Here is a 16,405-nt window from a genome sequence, read left to right as displayed (position 1 = left end):
CACTTGTGACTCAGGTCAGATAATGTTGGCGTTACACGGACAGAAGGAGGCGGAGAAAGGATGGGGAAGAGGAATAATAAGACAAACAGAGAGATGTAGGGAGAGGAGGGAGGGCGAGGTGATTAAAGGGGAGGTAGATAAAGAAAAAGGGAATGGGTGGATTATTATTTCAGATGAACACTGAAGTTTGACGTGATTATTCTGCAGCTGGGGGGCAGATGGACAGGAAGTCCAGACTGAGAGCGAGCACAAGTCATGCTTCCTGCCAATAAGCCCTTATATCTCACATAATATGTATGTATGTATATATATATATATATATATATATATATATATGTATATACATATATATATAAATATATGTATCATATCATCGTCAGAGTTTTTGATTATTTAGTCTGTGTGAGCCGCTCTGTAATATTATTGTTATTGTTATTATATAATTGTCCATGGTCACTTTCATATTTTGCTTCTTCTGGACATTTTTACACTTTTTTCAGATATTTTTTTCATATACTTCTTTGAAATGTTTCCCTTCAAACACGCTTCGATGACTCAGCATTCCCAAACGTATTTGAGGGCAGAACAGAGCGCTGATATTTTTAAAAAGCAGACTCGACATCAACCTTTGTAGTCTGGCTTTGAACTCAATTTCTGTCTGTTTACTTTTCCCTTTGTTTATATTTCAGCCTCTCCGGTATTATTTACAGAAATGTAATGTTTTTCACCTTTAGCATTTGAAATTTTTTTTTTTGAATGATTCTATTTTTAAAGGTAAAGTGTGTAAAACTGGCCAATATTTAGTGGTGAATCTGTTGCAGCTGAAAGTCCCTCACCTCAATCGTCTCGTCCATGTCGCCTTCAACCAGCACCAAAAACTCAAAATCCAGCCTATGGACAAGTGGAAGGAGAACTTGGCTTGTAACAGGAGGGTTGCAGGTTTGAATCTTTACGAGGTTGAGTGCTGGGGTACACCTGAGCCCCTGTTGGCTGCGTACTTCTCCTACTTTGAGGAAGGTTCCTGGTTGTGGTTGAGTTAAACGTCGAGAACAATTTCTCTGCAGGGATTTACACAGTAACCAAAAATCAGAAACAAAAAATGTAGGTTGTAGGTAGGTACGTACGTAAGCAGGTCGGTGGGTACGTAGGTAGGCATGTAAGTAGGTAGGTACGTCGGTATGTAGGTAGGCCGGTGGGTAGGTAGGTAGGTAGGTACGTACGTATGTAGGTAGGTAGGTACGTAGGTAGGTCGGTAGGTAGGTACGGCATATTCTCAGCTCCTCTTCTGTTCCATTTTCAGTGATGATCTCATCATGCTTATGAAAGGCGCTACACAAATAAAGTTGTGATTTCATGAGATCATTGTCGTCCGTTGAATTCACACGGCTGTGACAGAGTCTGCAGATCTTGAGCCTTGAGGCAGTGAAACCACTTTTTCCAGACGGCAGCAGCCGAAACAGACTGTGGTCGTTGAGTTTACTGACGCTTTTACTGACACAGCGGACGCTCACGTCCACTGATGCTCAGAGCCGCCGGCAAAAATCCTTCTGTTTGAAACTCTTCTGCTCCTTCTGTCAAAGAAAAAAAGGTTGTTTTTACACAGTGTTTTTCATGTTTGAATTCACTCCCAACTTCTGAGAAAACATCTCTCGCTACATCTTCCATCTTCATGCTCCTTCTCTGGTTTTCCATCAGTATGCTGGATTTTGTCGGAGTCAATCAGAGCAGAAATATGATATGATCTCTGTCAGGACTCAGGTCACTGTAAACAACCAGTGTTCTCCCCTCACTGTCAGCGGTTGGTGTGGTTTGTGGTGAAACAGGAAGTGTGTCTTCTGAAGTCTGTCGCACGTTTTCTAAGATGTCTCAGAGAGTATACTTCCTACATTTCAGCATTTATCTCTAGATCAGACATCTGAACAAAAAAGGGATATTGTGTATCTAAAAATGTTAGAAATCTTATTTAGAGAAGGAAATTACAATTTAAAAAATAGGAAAGTGAGAACAGATGTTAAAAATAGATGTGTAAAAGTGTTGGAAGTTAAACTATGCTCTCTATAGTCACTCTCTATTAATTAGGAACTGTCACTTATATTAGTGCTGCAAGCAGCATTGTGCAGACCTTCACAACCACCACCCTGCCAGCAGGTGGCACTGTGACTCAGTTTTAATGTGCAGATATTTTTTGGGCTGGGTCTCTTATCTCATGTGTGAAGTTTTGAGCATTCCGATAGTTACCATGGCCACGCCCCCTTGAAGCCGTTCACTTATGAAACATGGAAATTGCCAAGATGGAAGCCAAATTCAAAATGGCCAACTTCCTGTTGAGTTGACGTCATGGTCCCAGTGGACATTTTTGTTCGTCTTGGGCTGTGACATGTTTCCACCAAGTTACGACAAATTCGGTGCAACTTAGTTTCGGCTTTTTCCTACCGAGTTTCACGTTTGGGGGGCACTACTGAGCCATTTTGCATCACTTTCACGTATTTGCCTTTTTTTATTACATTTTTGGCCAGTTCTGATTTGCGTGCCAATTTCCATCCATTTTAGTGCCTCAAAAATGTGAAACAATTGTTATTGAGTTGTGTTATAATTTGGTTTTGTGGTTATTGCTGCTGATATTCTGGGTTTCTCAATGAGCTTCAGCTCAAATGTGAAGAAATATTTGTTGGAACAATTTCAAACAAACTGAAATAAAAATGTATCTGTAAAAAGCCTAAAGTTTGCGGTCAATATGCGTTATCGCAAACACGTCGTAATAACAGCAAAGTCTGTGTCTGAGTGATGTAGCGCTGGGGTCAGTTTGACAGCTCTCTCTCTTTGATATAACTAAATATAATAAACTCTAATGAGACTTATTATTTACTGCTAAATATAGGGAAATTAGACCAAGAAATGGGAGGTGACGTGGATTTCACTCGTCAGCAGCGGACGGTTAATTGATCTTCTCAAATCAAGAGGAATGCTGAGCCGTCGCTTTTAATCCCTATTAGCTTCTCTCCACTGTTCACTGAAGCACAGTGTTCTTAATTAACAGTTTAATTATTGACGAAGCACCTGCATCAGGCCTTTATTAATTTACTCATGAAACAAAGCAAACGACCACTGCATGCTCACTCGTCTGTTTTCCCACTCTTTTTCGTTCTCTCACTCAGTCATCATGGTTGAAAACATTATTTTCTATACATTAAATGTGTTTATAATGAAAAGAAGACTGTCTTTCTGCCGGTCTCTCTGTCCTGTCCAAGGTCTCTGTCTTAATGCTGTAAAGCCTGACATGTTGTTGCTCAGCAGTGTCTCTCGCTCTCTCTCTCTGTCTTTGCTTTCTGTAGTTTTCATGATGCAAAATTTAAAACTAAAAAATGTCATCATAAATAAATAAAAATGAATGCTAATTCAAACCTTTTAGATAGGGAAACTGTTGGTGTGTGATCAGTCGTTTGGTGCAGAAAATGTTAAGAAAAATATCTATCAATGTTTCCCAAACTTCAGAGTCAGTTATGTCCTTAAATGTCCTTTTTTTCTGTTAAATTGGGCAAAGAAAACAGAAAATATTCACATTTAAAAAGCTGAAAATTCAGGAAATAAACACAGAAACTTATTATTATAATAACAAAACTTGGTGATTCATTTACTAGTTTATTCATATTTGCAGCTGTAATAATTAGGTCATGCTGATTTGTAACAATACATTTAGCAACTTTTGCAAAACAAAACACGTTTTGAAACGTCAGTGAAGTGTTTTTTTTTATTATTTTACATGACAAAACTTACTTTCTGGCAGTACTCAAAGTTGTGTTTGTGAACGATACATTATTTTCTAACTTTTAGAGTTTTTTTATTACTTTTACATGTTTCTAATACTTTTTGCTCGTCAGTCTTGTTTTTTGTAATTTTACAGACATCACAAACATTTTACTATATATTTTGTTTTTAAAAAAAAACTTTCTGGTAACATGTAAGCATTTTTGTGACATTTAGTTTTTTGTTGTGTATTTTAAGACTTTTTTGTTATTTTAGCAACATTTTACAGAAGAAAACTTAGCTTTCTGGTAACATAAGATCCCTTTTGTAACATTTTTTTTAACATGTTTCATCTTGGCAATGTCAGTTATGTTTTTTACCAATACATTATTTTAACATTTTGGTCATGCATGTCATTTTAGTTTTTTATTATTTTAACATTTTGTAATACTGTAATACTTTTTGCCCATATCATGAAAATATCAACTATTACTGAATATATTAGTTGTTGTTAACATTTATTTATGACGCTTTTTAATTAGCATTTAATATAGAGTAATGAGAAAAAAAAAAGAACGTTTAAGTTGCAGCCTTTACCATTTGCTAATCACATTGTTCCAAATAAAAAGAGACACTGATTGTCGGTGCCTGTGTGGCAGCTGTCAGCGGCGGCAGCGGCGCGTGTCATTTACCCCGAGTGCTTTGACTCAGCCAGTTGTTGTGGCCTCACCTGTTGGCAGCGGGCGAACGCTTTCTGAGTGCAGAGCTGCTGTCGCTCTGCACCTGTGATTCAGTGTCTCGCTGTGTTGAAATCATATCTAATTCATCTGTGATTGAGATCCTGCCAACAGGTGTTGATGCCACATCTACAAAGGAGTCTTTGTGACCAGATGTGCATCATCATCATCACATCTGGTGACAAAGTGCTGTTCCAGGGAGGAAGATATGCTCATATGTATATATATCTTTATATATATATATATATGTATATTTGCCCGAGCACTTACACAGTGGTGCAAGGACCTATTGGAATTTACGGAATTATAATTTGTTTTTACGATCTTCCGCACATTGGAAATTTTCAATCGTATAAAATGTTGGTGGAAATGGACAGAATTCCCCGGAAACATCGGATGGAGAAAACCAAAACTGCACTAAATTTCACAAGACTTGGTGAAAACATGCCACAGTCCACAGACGAACAGAAAAGTCAAATGGCACCATGGTCTTAACGTAACAGGAAGTCGGCCATTTTAGATTGGGCTTTTCGTAAACGACCGAACTCGCCCAAGCGTGTTTATCGTAACTTTATTTTATTTTATTTTATTTTTTAAACATGTCAATTTGTACCAGACACATCAAAGATGAAAAGTTATCAAACGGTCTCGCAGATTCAAAAGGGGTGTGGCCACTGCAACCAGGAAGTGCCCCGTTACTTTTGCCGTACATTGACCGATCTGCTCGAAACTGAACGGAAACAATACACGTCTGTAAATATTAACTTGACCCAACAGGAAGTCATTTTGAATTGATCTTAGTTCACTGTAACTTTGCAGAACATTGACATTAAAGTATTTAGTTTATATTATAATTGCACTACAGTGTAGAAGATATAAAGAAAAAAAAACTGAAAATCTGCTAACTTCACAGCACAGTGAACTTTTTCTGTGTGTCTGAATAAATTTTGCGAAACAATGCCGAGTTTACAGGAAACATTTTAATAATGTATGAATATGACTATATATATATATATATATATATATATATATATATATAGCAACACCTGCCTCTGCTCTATATACTCCAGGATTATTATTATTATCATTATTTTTGTTATTGCTGGTACATAATCACAGCATGTGCATGCGTATGTCATGGCAGGATGAAGCTGAGCTGCCTGCCAGGACTGACGACGAATCCCTGCCGACACAAGAACCAAACCAAAGAAATTTAGGTTGATTCATTTCTCCTTGAATGGATTTCCTGTCCATTCACTCCAGGATTTGATGCAGGGGGTAAATTCACGAGAACAGAGGACTTGGTTGTTAAAGACAAACCCTTCATGTCTGTCCGTGACTTTCCAATTTGCAGTTATCATTTGTGATGTAGGAAGAGAGGTGGACAACAGAGAGATGGAGAGAGAGATGGGGGATTTTAATTAAGAAAAGAAAAAAGGAGAGGGAGAGGAGTGGAAAGGACGTCACTGGGCTCGTTACATGTTTTCTCAGGAGTCCTTGAAAAGAGACAGTTCACTCAACACAACAATCGAGAGAGCGGTGGTTAACGGGAGCAGAGGCACATCTCCACTTTCCTCTGAAAGCTCCCACTTCCACGCTTCCACTTCCACAGATGGACGTTCACATTTTTTACAAAAATGCACGTATGTCAAACATACACATCAGTTTATCAGTTGGACGTCTGAATGTTTGTTTTTCCATGTATTTTTTTTCTTGAAAACTGTGAACATGGAGGTTCAAGTCTCTTTTATTCTTTTATTTAAGCAAACCCTGGCATAAAAATTAGGTTTTCAGCCTTTGTTTTAAAGTCAAACTTAACAAGTTTTTTTCCACCTTTTTCTCTACAGAGAAGAGAAAAACCACATTATCTTCACTGTCGTAAAAAACAAACCTAGACCAATGGAAGAACAGCCGACAAACAATCTTTCATAAAAAGGGTCGCGGGTGCACACGCTTTTATTAAAACCTCCACAACCAGACATTTAACCACCACACTGACGCATTGAAATTAGGGTAAAAATCCTGCATCGTCACACCATTTTCATATTACTTTCAGGATCCACGGGGAAAAGTCCTAAAGATCGAGAGGTCGATTGCACTTGAAAAGTCAAAGTTTTCTCTAGTTTTCAGTTTGTTTTCTCTTTGTTTTTCTTGGTTTCTCGCCAAGCAAGTTTTGCTTTAACCCAGTGGCTGATGATTCTTTCTAAATCCAAGAAGATTTTAATACATTTAAGAATATTTGGCTTATTTTCTAGAAGGGCTTTTATTAAAGCATGACATTGTACGCAATTTAGGACAGGCAAATGATGATGAGGACAGGTGAATGATGATGAGGACAGGTGAATGATGAAGACAGGTGAATGATGATGAGGACAGGTGAATGATGATGAGGACAGGTGAATGTTGATGAGGACATGTGTTTGATGATGTTGACAGGCAAATGATGATGAGGACAGGTGAATGATGATGAGGACAGGTGAATGATGAAGACAGGTGAATGATGATGAGGACAGGTGAATGATGATGAGGACATGGGAATGATGATGAGGACAGGTGAATGTTGATGAGGACATGTAAATGATGATGACAACAGGTGAATGTTGATGAGGACATGTGAATGATGATGTTGACAGGCAAATGATGATGAGGACAGGTGAATGAGGATGACAGGTAAATGATGATGCGGACAGCTGAATGATGAAGACAGGTGAATGATGATGAGGACATGTGAATGATGATGAGGACAGGTGAATGATGATGACAGGTAAATGATGATGCGGACAGCTGAATGATGAAGACAGGTGAATGATGATGAGGACAGGTGAATGTTGATGAGGACATGTGAATGATGATGAGGACAGGTGAATGTTGATGAGGACAGGTGAATGATGATGTTGACAGGTGAATGATGATGAGGACAGGTGAATGACGAGTACAGGTAAAAGACGAGATTTACAAGCTAGTTTGGAGTTTTCTAGCCAAGCAAACTTTGCTTTACCCCATTGGCAGATTCTTTTTCTAAATCCAAGAGGTTTTTAATAAATTTAAGCATATTTGGCTTATTTTTTAGAAGGACTTTTATAAAAGCATGACATCATACGGCAGAATTTAGTGATTAAAGGGTGGTCGTGTTATCTTTCTGTTTGCATAGACAGATTAATTTGAAATATTAGCCGATGAATAATTAGTCACTTTTACTCCAAAACAGCTGTGGCCTTATTAAAGATGTGCTTATACCTGATGAGATTAATTTCTATAGGTTTTATTTAAACACGGGGGAGAGGAGGCACAAATCTGAGTACAAGCCAACCGCACAAACACACACACACACACGAATGCAAGTCCAGAAGGTATAAGATTAAGGATTCAGTGTCTCAGATTAAGTTGAAGGCTTATAAAACTGTCTAAAACCCTCCTGACTGTCTTTGCTTCGCTCTCAGCTTCACTTAGTCTCGCTTTTTGTCTCTTTCTTGGCCGAACACGATGTTAAAAAAGTCACATAATTTTGTCACACCTGTCTCTTCAAAGCCACTCTCTCTCTCTCTCTCTCTCTCTCTCTCTCTCTCTCTCTCTCTCCCCCTCTCTCTCTCTCTCCTGTGTCTTTGTGAAGCCGCACTAAACAGAATTCACCTCTAACTCCCTCTCCAAATGTAAAGCTACAGCCCCCTTTTGAAGGCCAATACTTGAATAATTTTTTTTTGTTGTTGTTTTTAAAGCTGCTCAGGGGTGATTTTTCTGTCCTTCATCCCAAGGCTGAGGTTCTGTAACTCCACACTGAAACCACACGGACACACATAAATGACTTGAAGAAGTGCTGACAGCCTTTGAATCCAACCCAGCAGCAGCTTACGCACTTTGGGATCAGTCGTTACATAAACATTAGCAATTCTGAGTGAAGGCTGCGACGTCGTAATTCAAAGCCCACTTTCAGACTGAAATTGAACAAATTCACATGGACCAATTATGTTCTGTTTTCATCTGTTTTAAGCTGTGTTGAAAGGAAAAGGTGATGCATATCTGAGTGTCCACTGAAACTGAGAGAGAAGTTGTGGCTCCATCCAAAAAATGAGCAATAGGTGCGTCGTCATGATGAAAATGGTGTTTAATTCAAAACAAAACCAACATTAGAAGACTGACCACAAAGAGAGCAAAGACCTCCACCTACGCTCAGAAACTGCATTTTACCAACCAGCACCTGGACATGTTTACGTTTTTGATCCACTGGATCCAGAAGAACTTTCTGAATCTGTACAGAACTTTACCTGCTCATAGCTTTTACTATCTGACATAAACATGACAAATTTAGTCCTGGACTCTTAAGATGTCGCTGAGATAAACACATCTGAATCCTGTTAAATTCAAATTACCACCAAATCTGCTGTAATCTGGATCAGATCTGTTAATCAGACGTTACAAAAATGGTGAATTTTAGACATGTGAATGATGAGGACAGGTGAATGATGGGGACAGGTGAATGATGAGGACAGGTGAATGATGAGGACAGGTGAATATGATGAGGACATGTGAATTATGAGGACAGGTGAATGATGAGGACATGTGAATATGATGAGGACAGGTGAATGATGAGGACATGTGAATGATGGGGACAAGTGAATGATGAGGACATTATGTGTTTACATATATTATTTTGTCAGCAGAAATAACCTTGTTTACTTTAACTTGAGTACATTTTTAGTCCACTACTTTTGCTTGTACTGAAGTAAAATGTACTTTTACTTGAGTAGAATATTCCAGTACTCGTTCCACCTCTGGTTTATCACCTACCCGTCACAAAAAGCTCAGAGTGATCCGTCCAACAACTTGTCGACAGGAAGTCGCTAACCTAAGGACTAACGCACAGATAAACCCACGCTAATGAAATCACAACCTCCTCGACGGAGGTAATAAGAGACACGATGAACAAATTTGCATACAAATGTTTTATGTATACACCCACAGTGACAAACCAGGCAGCATGTGACAGAATAAGGTAACCCACATATCACAGCAAAACCAGAGGCCCAACTTTGATTTTAATGACTTAATTATGAAACATAAACACTGCATACACTCCCATTTGTAATCGCACATCACGTCAAATTACAGCCTCAATATTCAACTTTAAATTTAAGTCTCGCTCTTTATTTAGTTGTTTTCTTTCTCAAAGTCAATGTGTTTAACGTGGGACTAAAGCTTCCTGTGAGTGAGTGAGTGTTTTTTTCTTGCATGGTGTTTTCTTGTCAATAATTGGTGCGGAACCCAAGTGCAGCGGTAATTAGTTCCACCTCTGCAAGTGCTTTAACACAGGTATAAGATCGGGGGGTAAACAGCTACGACAGGCAGACGGTGCGAGGCAGATAGGGAAATAAAGAACTAAGATGAATTGTCCAGCATCAACCTTGCTTACATGTGAGCGGCCTTTATCATTACATCGCTACAACTGTATAACAATTAAGTGCTACTATAAATAACACTGTGTCACTGTGTTTACTCGTTGTCGTTGTCTCCAGACACCGTAGGCTGCTCTACTGCTCCGTATTTGAAATTCTGATGGACTCACAACCGTAACGTTATTGAAATCACAGCTCTAAAATGTGTTCATTTGAAACGACTTTTGCTCATGTACACATTTGTTACAATTAAATGATTGTATCTGATGGTGGGAAAGAGGGGAAAAAGGAAAATTTGGCAAGAATAGCGTATCGACCGTTGGTTTCCACTAGTTTCTAAAGATTAGCGTCATCATATCAGAAAAAAACAAACAGTATTGGTCAACCTCTACATAAGGGGGAAACTAGCTGAAACTAGCTTTTTAATTAGTCATCTGCCTTTGTTATTTCACCAGTGCTACACATGCTATCTCTACTAGCTGGTTGCAGACGTTTAATTCCTCATAGATCTACCTTGAATTTGGCAAAAGACTGTTTTTTTGCGCTGCTGTTCGTACATAGCCATATCAGCTACATTCACTTAGAGTAAACTGACTAATTGAAGGTACCAATTTTGCTGTAAGTACCTGCTAAAGTCAAGCAAATGTGTGTTTTTATTTGTTACTATTAAAAGACTTTGATCTGATGGAGTGAATTACAAAAATGGAGGGAAAACAATGGCATCAACCCAGCCATGGTCAGTCATCATCTACCGCTTTATCCTCCACCAGAGGGTCGCGGGGGGTGCTGTGCGGGGGGCGGGGGGCTCGAACCCTGCGAGGCGAGAGTCCTAACCACTGCAGCACCGTGTGACCCCAACCCAACCATTGGTTTCATGAATTTCTAAAGATTAGCGTCATCGTATCAGAAAAGAAAACAATATCGGTCGACCTCAACTTAAGGGGGAAACCAGCCGATGTTAGCTCGTTAATTAGCCATGTTATTTGCCTCGGTGGCAAGCTGACAGTATTTATTTTGCCAATACTACACATGCTAAGTTTCATGATAACTGCCCTAGACCCTTAAGCTGTTTTATTAAATTAACTTCCACTGACTGTCATACAAAGCTAACTAAGTGCTAAGGGATTCTGGCATTTGACTTTGACTTTTCGAACCGTTGTCGACCCTCAAACCAGAAACTTGTACCTTCATTAGTCCATTATCGAGCCGGTTTAGTGACAATCCTGACGTCTTAAACCCGGGTTGAAATGAGGCATAAAATAGGCTTCTGCTCTAACAGAGAGTTCACCTTTTTTTTAACATGATACATTGAAAGCATTTAACAGAAACATATGTCTGGTACATGGTAATTACACTGAAGGGCACGGGGGCAGCTCTGTAACCTCTGTACTAATTAAAATTGTCAAGGTGGAATTGCTATTCAATAGAGGAGGGAAACACATTAAATTGTTTGAATAAGGAATCAATTTATAAGAGAAGCATGAATGAAAGAAATGTCTTTGTTCATTAAATGCGTATGAAAATCAATATTCCTCTTCTGAGCCGCACATGAATGGACCTCTCTGCGTCTTTGTGTCAAAGTGGTAATGAACAGATACGTGCGAGAAAGTCTTTCTTCATTCTTTAAGCGATGAGAGTGGACACAGCAGCTGAGCTTGAGTGCACATTGCAGTCACAGTGTGGACGGCTGTGTCAGCACAGGGGACAACACTGTCTCTTTATAAATGTCCTCCAGTGTTTGGTCTAATTTCTCCCCCAAGGGAATCCAACCTCAACATTCAGAGAAACTTTTCTACCTTCTCAAAGCATCAGTTTTGTGTGTGTCATCTTGTTGCCACCTTATAATCCCGTTTTTGGGGACGAGATGTAGATTTAAGACATTAACTTCCTCGTTTTCTTGTCTCTTGCAGGTGGAGTCCCACAACCCATCTCTCTCTCTCTCTGCCTGACTCTCTCTTTCTCTCTCTCTCTCTCTATTCTCTCCATCTGTCCTCGTCTCTGTGCATCTGTCCCTCTGTCTATGCAGCTGTGCAGCAGCATGCCTGTATGTTTGCCACCAACACAAGAAGAAGCATTATGGAAGTGAAAGAGCGACGCCCGTACTGCTCACTCACCAAGAGCCGCAAGGACAAGGAAGGACCCTACACTGGTAAGAGAGCTCAGTCTTTTTAGTGAATACAAAAGTAAAAATCACTCATTCTGTTTCCATCAAGGTTCCCACGGGTCCTTAATAGTTTGGGACATTGAGAAAAAAGTCAAGGCCCTTTTTTGAAGTTTAAATCACCCTAAATAGACATGGGTCACTGAAAGTGCTTGAATTTTGTTCAGGAAAGAAGTGATATTTAGGTAAATGTCGTCCTTGTTTGTGCCACCTACTGTTTGTATGAAGTCATAATTACAAGCGGTGTTGTGGACACTGTCCAATGTCTCTCTCTCTCCGCTGTTGACGTGAGATTCCGTGCAGTAAAATTAAAACAAGAGAGAGTAAATGACGACGTGATGTCTGGGAAATGAAAATTCCCAAAGATCTCTGACTCAACAAAGACAAATTTACACAGACTGACTTTGACCAAGATCCCAGGGACATCACTTGTCCAGATGCAGAGCGTGCTGCAAATCAATAAAAGTGGACGCCATCATGGACAGTCCTTGAATTTGATGGGAATTAGTCCTGGAAAGTCCTTGAATTTGATGTCAACCAAATTCCTGTCCATACATTTTGGAAGACATAAATATACTGACTGCTGCACATAATAAGTGCCTGAACACATCAAACGCTAGCAAGTATTTTCTCCAACTCTGTGAGAGGTAATGACTCTCCTAACCAGCAGGTGGTGGTACTCTGTATTTATCATTGAAAAGATGAAATATTCAGAGGTGGCATTTACAGTGTAAACTGCAGCAGCTCTTGTCCCTCAGTAATCACACAGAAGCAGCTCGAGTGTTAGCCTGTCAAAACATGGTGCCGGCTAATTATGCATTTAGCTTAAAGGGTACGTAGCCCAAACCGACTTCTTTGAAAACGTTGTTCTCCTTGTTGCCGATGTTTTTTTTCTGACAAACTAATGGCGGAAATGGCAGACGTCACTTTAGCATTAACATTTCACATTAACAACTCTTGCTACGTAGTGAGCCACAACCCTGCTAGCTTAAAATAGCCACCGTCAGCATTAAGTGTCAAAACGTTAAAGGTACTAAGTTAGCTTAATTGTTTATTGGCAAATACAATGTCTTCAGGTCAGTTTCTTGTATATATATATATATATTTTTTAAATGTTCTGTGCTGTGTTAAAATAATTACAATATGTGTGATATGCTAGGTTCATCAGGGGACAGCGAAGATTGCGTCATTGGCTCTCACGGACTCCGCGTCCCCACGCAGAAGTCCTACTCGTCCAGTGAAACACTGAAGGCCTTCGATCAGCACCAAGACCAGACCAGGTCAGAACTGGATCACACACACACACACACACAAACACACACACGACACGTCACAATGTTCCACTGTTCCGTATTTGTACAACAACCAGGCTTCTCGATTGTAGTTTAAAAACACAAACGCTGCTCCAGACGCGTCTTCCAACTACAATACTGTGGTATTTTAGAGTCTTGAAAATGGAGGATGAGTTTGAGGATTTAAAATGCAGTATTTTAGTCTAGATGAGCAAAAAAACTAAGATATTTTGAAACCATTATGCAGTTTCCTGCTGCCATTTTGTTTTTAATGAACACTTTTTTGAGTTTAATTAAATCTGAAGGCCACCACAGGTTCTCCTACATGTCTGTGAGAGATATTCACCTGCAAATCCTACACGCTGTATTTTTTTAATACACAAATAAGGCCATAAAAATAAATAAATTGCTAGTTTTCTCAAACTAGTAGGTTTGATTTGCCTTTGACCAGTTTTATAAATGATTGAAGAGCATGAGCTCATTCCTCAGATCAGTCATATTGGGTTTCCGTAAAAAACAAAAAGATCCATATTTATGGATAACGGAGCAAATAACCAGAGAGGAAAGAATCTGCTTCCTGTTTGCATCAGCACAGACCTGAGTGGTCATGTGACTTCTCCTTTTTTTTTTTTATTATTAACAAAACTGGTGATCTCTGCCCTCTGTGATTGACAGGTTATTGTACGGGACGACCAAGGGACACAAGGACATGGTTCACCGTGAACAGGACGATTACAACAGACAAGGTGAGAGTCCAAACCCCGGTGAATAGACACGTACTGTATGTGACATCTGTGGCTGAGGGCGCGCAATGGGATTTTTCACAAACCAGAAGGTCGAGGCTTCAACGGGTGGTCGATGAATGGCAAAAGCTGCGCTGCAAAGTGCTTTAAGTGGTGCTGTATAAATACTGACCACTTACCATGTTCTGCCTGTGCCTCCTGTCCTTTAGTGATGTATGCACCTATGAATCAACTTGACCTGACACTGTACTGTACACTGTATTTAGTTGTGCAACGAACGTATAGAAAAAAACTGATTAAGATTTCAGACCTTCGGCATCAATAAAGTACGTATCTATCTATGTACGTACATACCTACCTTTCATCCTTCTATCTCTTCTGAAGCCATCCTGGAAATGAGAATATATTGAATAGCCACTAGGGGGCGATTGAGTTAATGGTGTCAATCACCAGTTTCAGCCCTTTTTCAATGGGACACGATGTCAAGTTTGTAGGTTTTGTTCCAATTTGGAGTAGAATAAACAAAGTAAGGGCACATAGTGAAGTGGGCACTGATGTTTTCTTTTAAATATTTTATTTTTGATTTCATTTAATTTACATATAAACATGGCCTTAAAGATAAACCAAAGGCCTTACCCAAAATGAAAATAAGTCTTTTTGGTGACTTGAAAATAAAGAATTACACTTTGCCCAAAATGAATTGTAACTTCCCAAAGCAGTTGTAGCCGGAATTAGGAATTTCCAAGTTGAGGTTACATGGTGTTCCATGCGGCTACTTTACTTAAGTAAATCAATTGTGTTCAACATCCACGAAGGGACTCAGAAGTGGCATTACTCCAACTTCTGATGTCAGTGGAAGCATCAGCAGGTTTCAGGTTTCAGATGTCATGAAACGATTTATATTCTATTGTTTTTAACCCTCAACATTTCACCAAACCATGGCTGAACAGCGCCCCCTAAAGTCAGCAACCGGAATCTGTTAGACCTAGAGATATAACATTTTGTAGGCACATGTATCAGGTTAGTAAGAGCATTGTAAGTCCGACAGGAAGTCGTTCATCTTGGCTATTTTTGGCTATCTCACCACGGTAACTATGGCAACTCAGATCTGTTTCCATGTCAATTACTAGTGTGTCATTTATTTTGAATGTACATTCATTTATAACCATGTATTTATATGTAGACAAAACGATGAGACATTGGTCAGAGATTCTTTTTTGGATAAATGCAAATAACAAACGCTTTTGAGTGACACATGAACGTGAAACAAAATCAACACATTAGCAGAGATTGCATCCATTCTTCTCCACCTCCAATTAACGCAGTGTCAATATTTGAGGGGTGAAAAACTCATAATTACTCATTCATCTTATCACCTTCGTTTTCACTGCTGGCCTAATTGGAGCTAATTTAAAATTAATATAACTTTTAATTGAACGGCTTGTAGTTCTTGTTATCTCTTGTTGTGCTGTTAATTACAGGAAGTCTTTATAATTTCCCCCCATTTTTTTTTCTTTTCATCTGCTGATTGAAGATGAAGAAGCACAAACTGAGATTTTTTTTTTTCTCCAGGGTTCATTTGATTGTCTCTTATTATTATTATTACCTGAAATCCATTTCCAAAGTTTTAAAATGTATTGTAAATGATAGAGGTGAGGCACATTCACAACATGCATGGAAAAAGTTATTTTTTACATTCAATTTTATTTAGGTTACAGGTCACTTCCTGTTACATGGCCTTTTTGGTTATTTGCTGGTACGATAGACGCAATCAGACGTCGTTTGTCAGTTTGCGACCCCAACAGATCGGTGCTAAATTCAACATGGACGACTCTCTGTTGAGATGAGCCCATGGTCCTAATGGACTTTTTTGTTCGTCTTGGGCTGCGACATGTTTCCACCAAGTTACGTGAAATTTGGTCAAACTTAGTTTCGGTATATATTCAGTATATATATATATATATATACACAAAGAAAATGTAGAAATGGTAATTTTTGGTGATTTAAATCAGAATAGCTACAATTTGCATGTTCACTTTCAGTGGATTGGACCAAAATATCTGTTGAGATTCCAGTCTTTCATTATCAATATTGTATCAGTCTATTCTGTGTCTTTGCTTGCGTGATGATAATAATAGCACTCTGTGGCTGAGAGTCAAACCGTCATTAACTGGTTCAGAAAAACCTGACAATCATAAGTGTAAGAGGTGTGCAGGCCTGACATTTTCAGGAAAAGTCTTTTCCAAACTCTGAATCCCCTCAAATTACTGATGTAACTTTCATTATGATGCTATTTTCTGACACGAGCAACGAGTCCTTATTAAGAATCTGTGTCCGC

At 39.0% G+C, this 16,405-nt stretch overlaps 1 protein-coding gene across 5 annotated transcripts in view; it reads left to right on the top strand.

Annotated features, from left to right (window-relative positions):
- LOC131467035 (teneurin-3) overlaps positions 1–16,405 on the top strand; it is a 566,025-nt gene that overhangs the window by 364,959 nt on the left and 184,661 nt on the right. For all 5 annotated transcript variants that reach the window (XM_058640717.1, XM_058640715.1, XM_058640716.1 and 2 more), the window contains 3 exons: positions 11,782–12,020; positions 13,192–13,312; positions 14,000–14,070. In XM_058640717.1, coding sequence (XP_058496700.1) covers positions 11,918–12,020; positions 13,192–13,312; positions 14,000–14,070 — 295 coding nt within the window. In that variant the 5' untranslated portion in view covers positions 11,782–11,917. The remainder of the gene's footprint in view (positions 1–11,781; positions 12,021–13,191; positions 13,313–13,999; positions 14,071–16,405) is intronic.

The sequence above is a fragment of the Solea solea genome, chromosome 10 (assembly GCF_958295425.1).
Source record: "Solea solea chromosome 10, fSolSol10.1, whole genome shotgun sequence".
Lineage (NCBI taxonomy): Eukaryota > Metazoa > Chordata > Actinopteri > Pleuronectiformes > Soleidae > Solea > Solea solea.
Note: the sequence above shows the minus strand (reverse complement) of the source record. Positions and strands in the feature narration are given on the sequence as shown.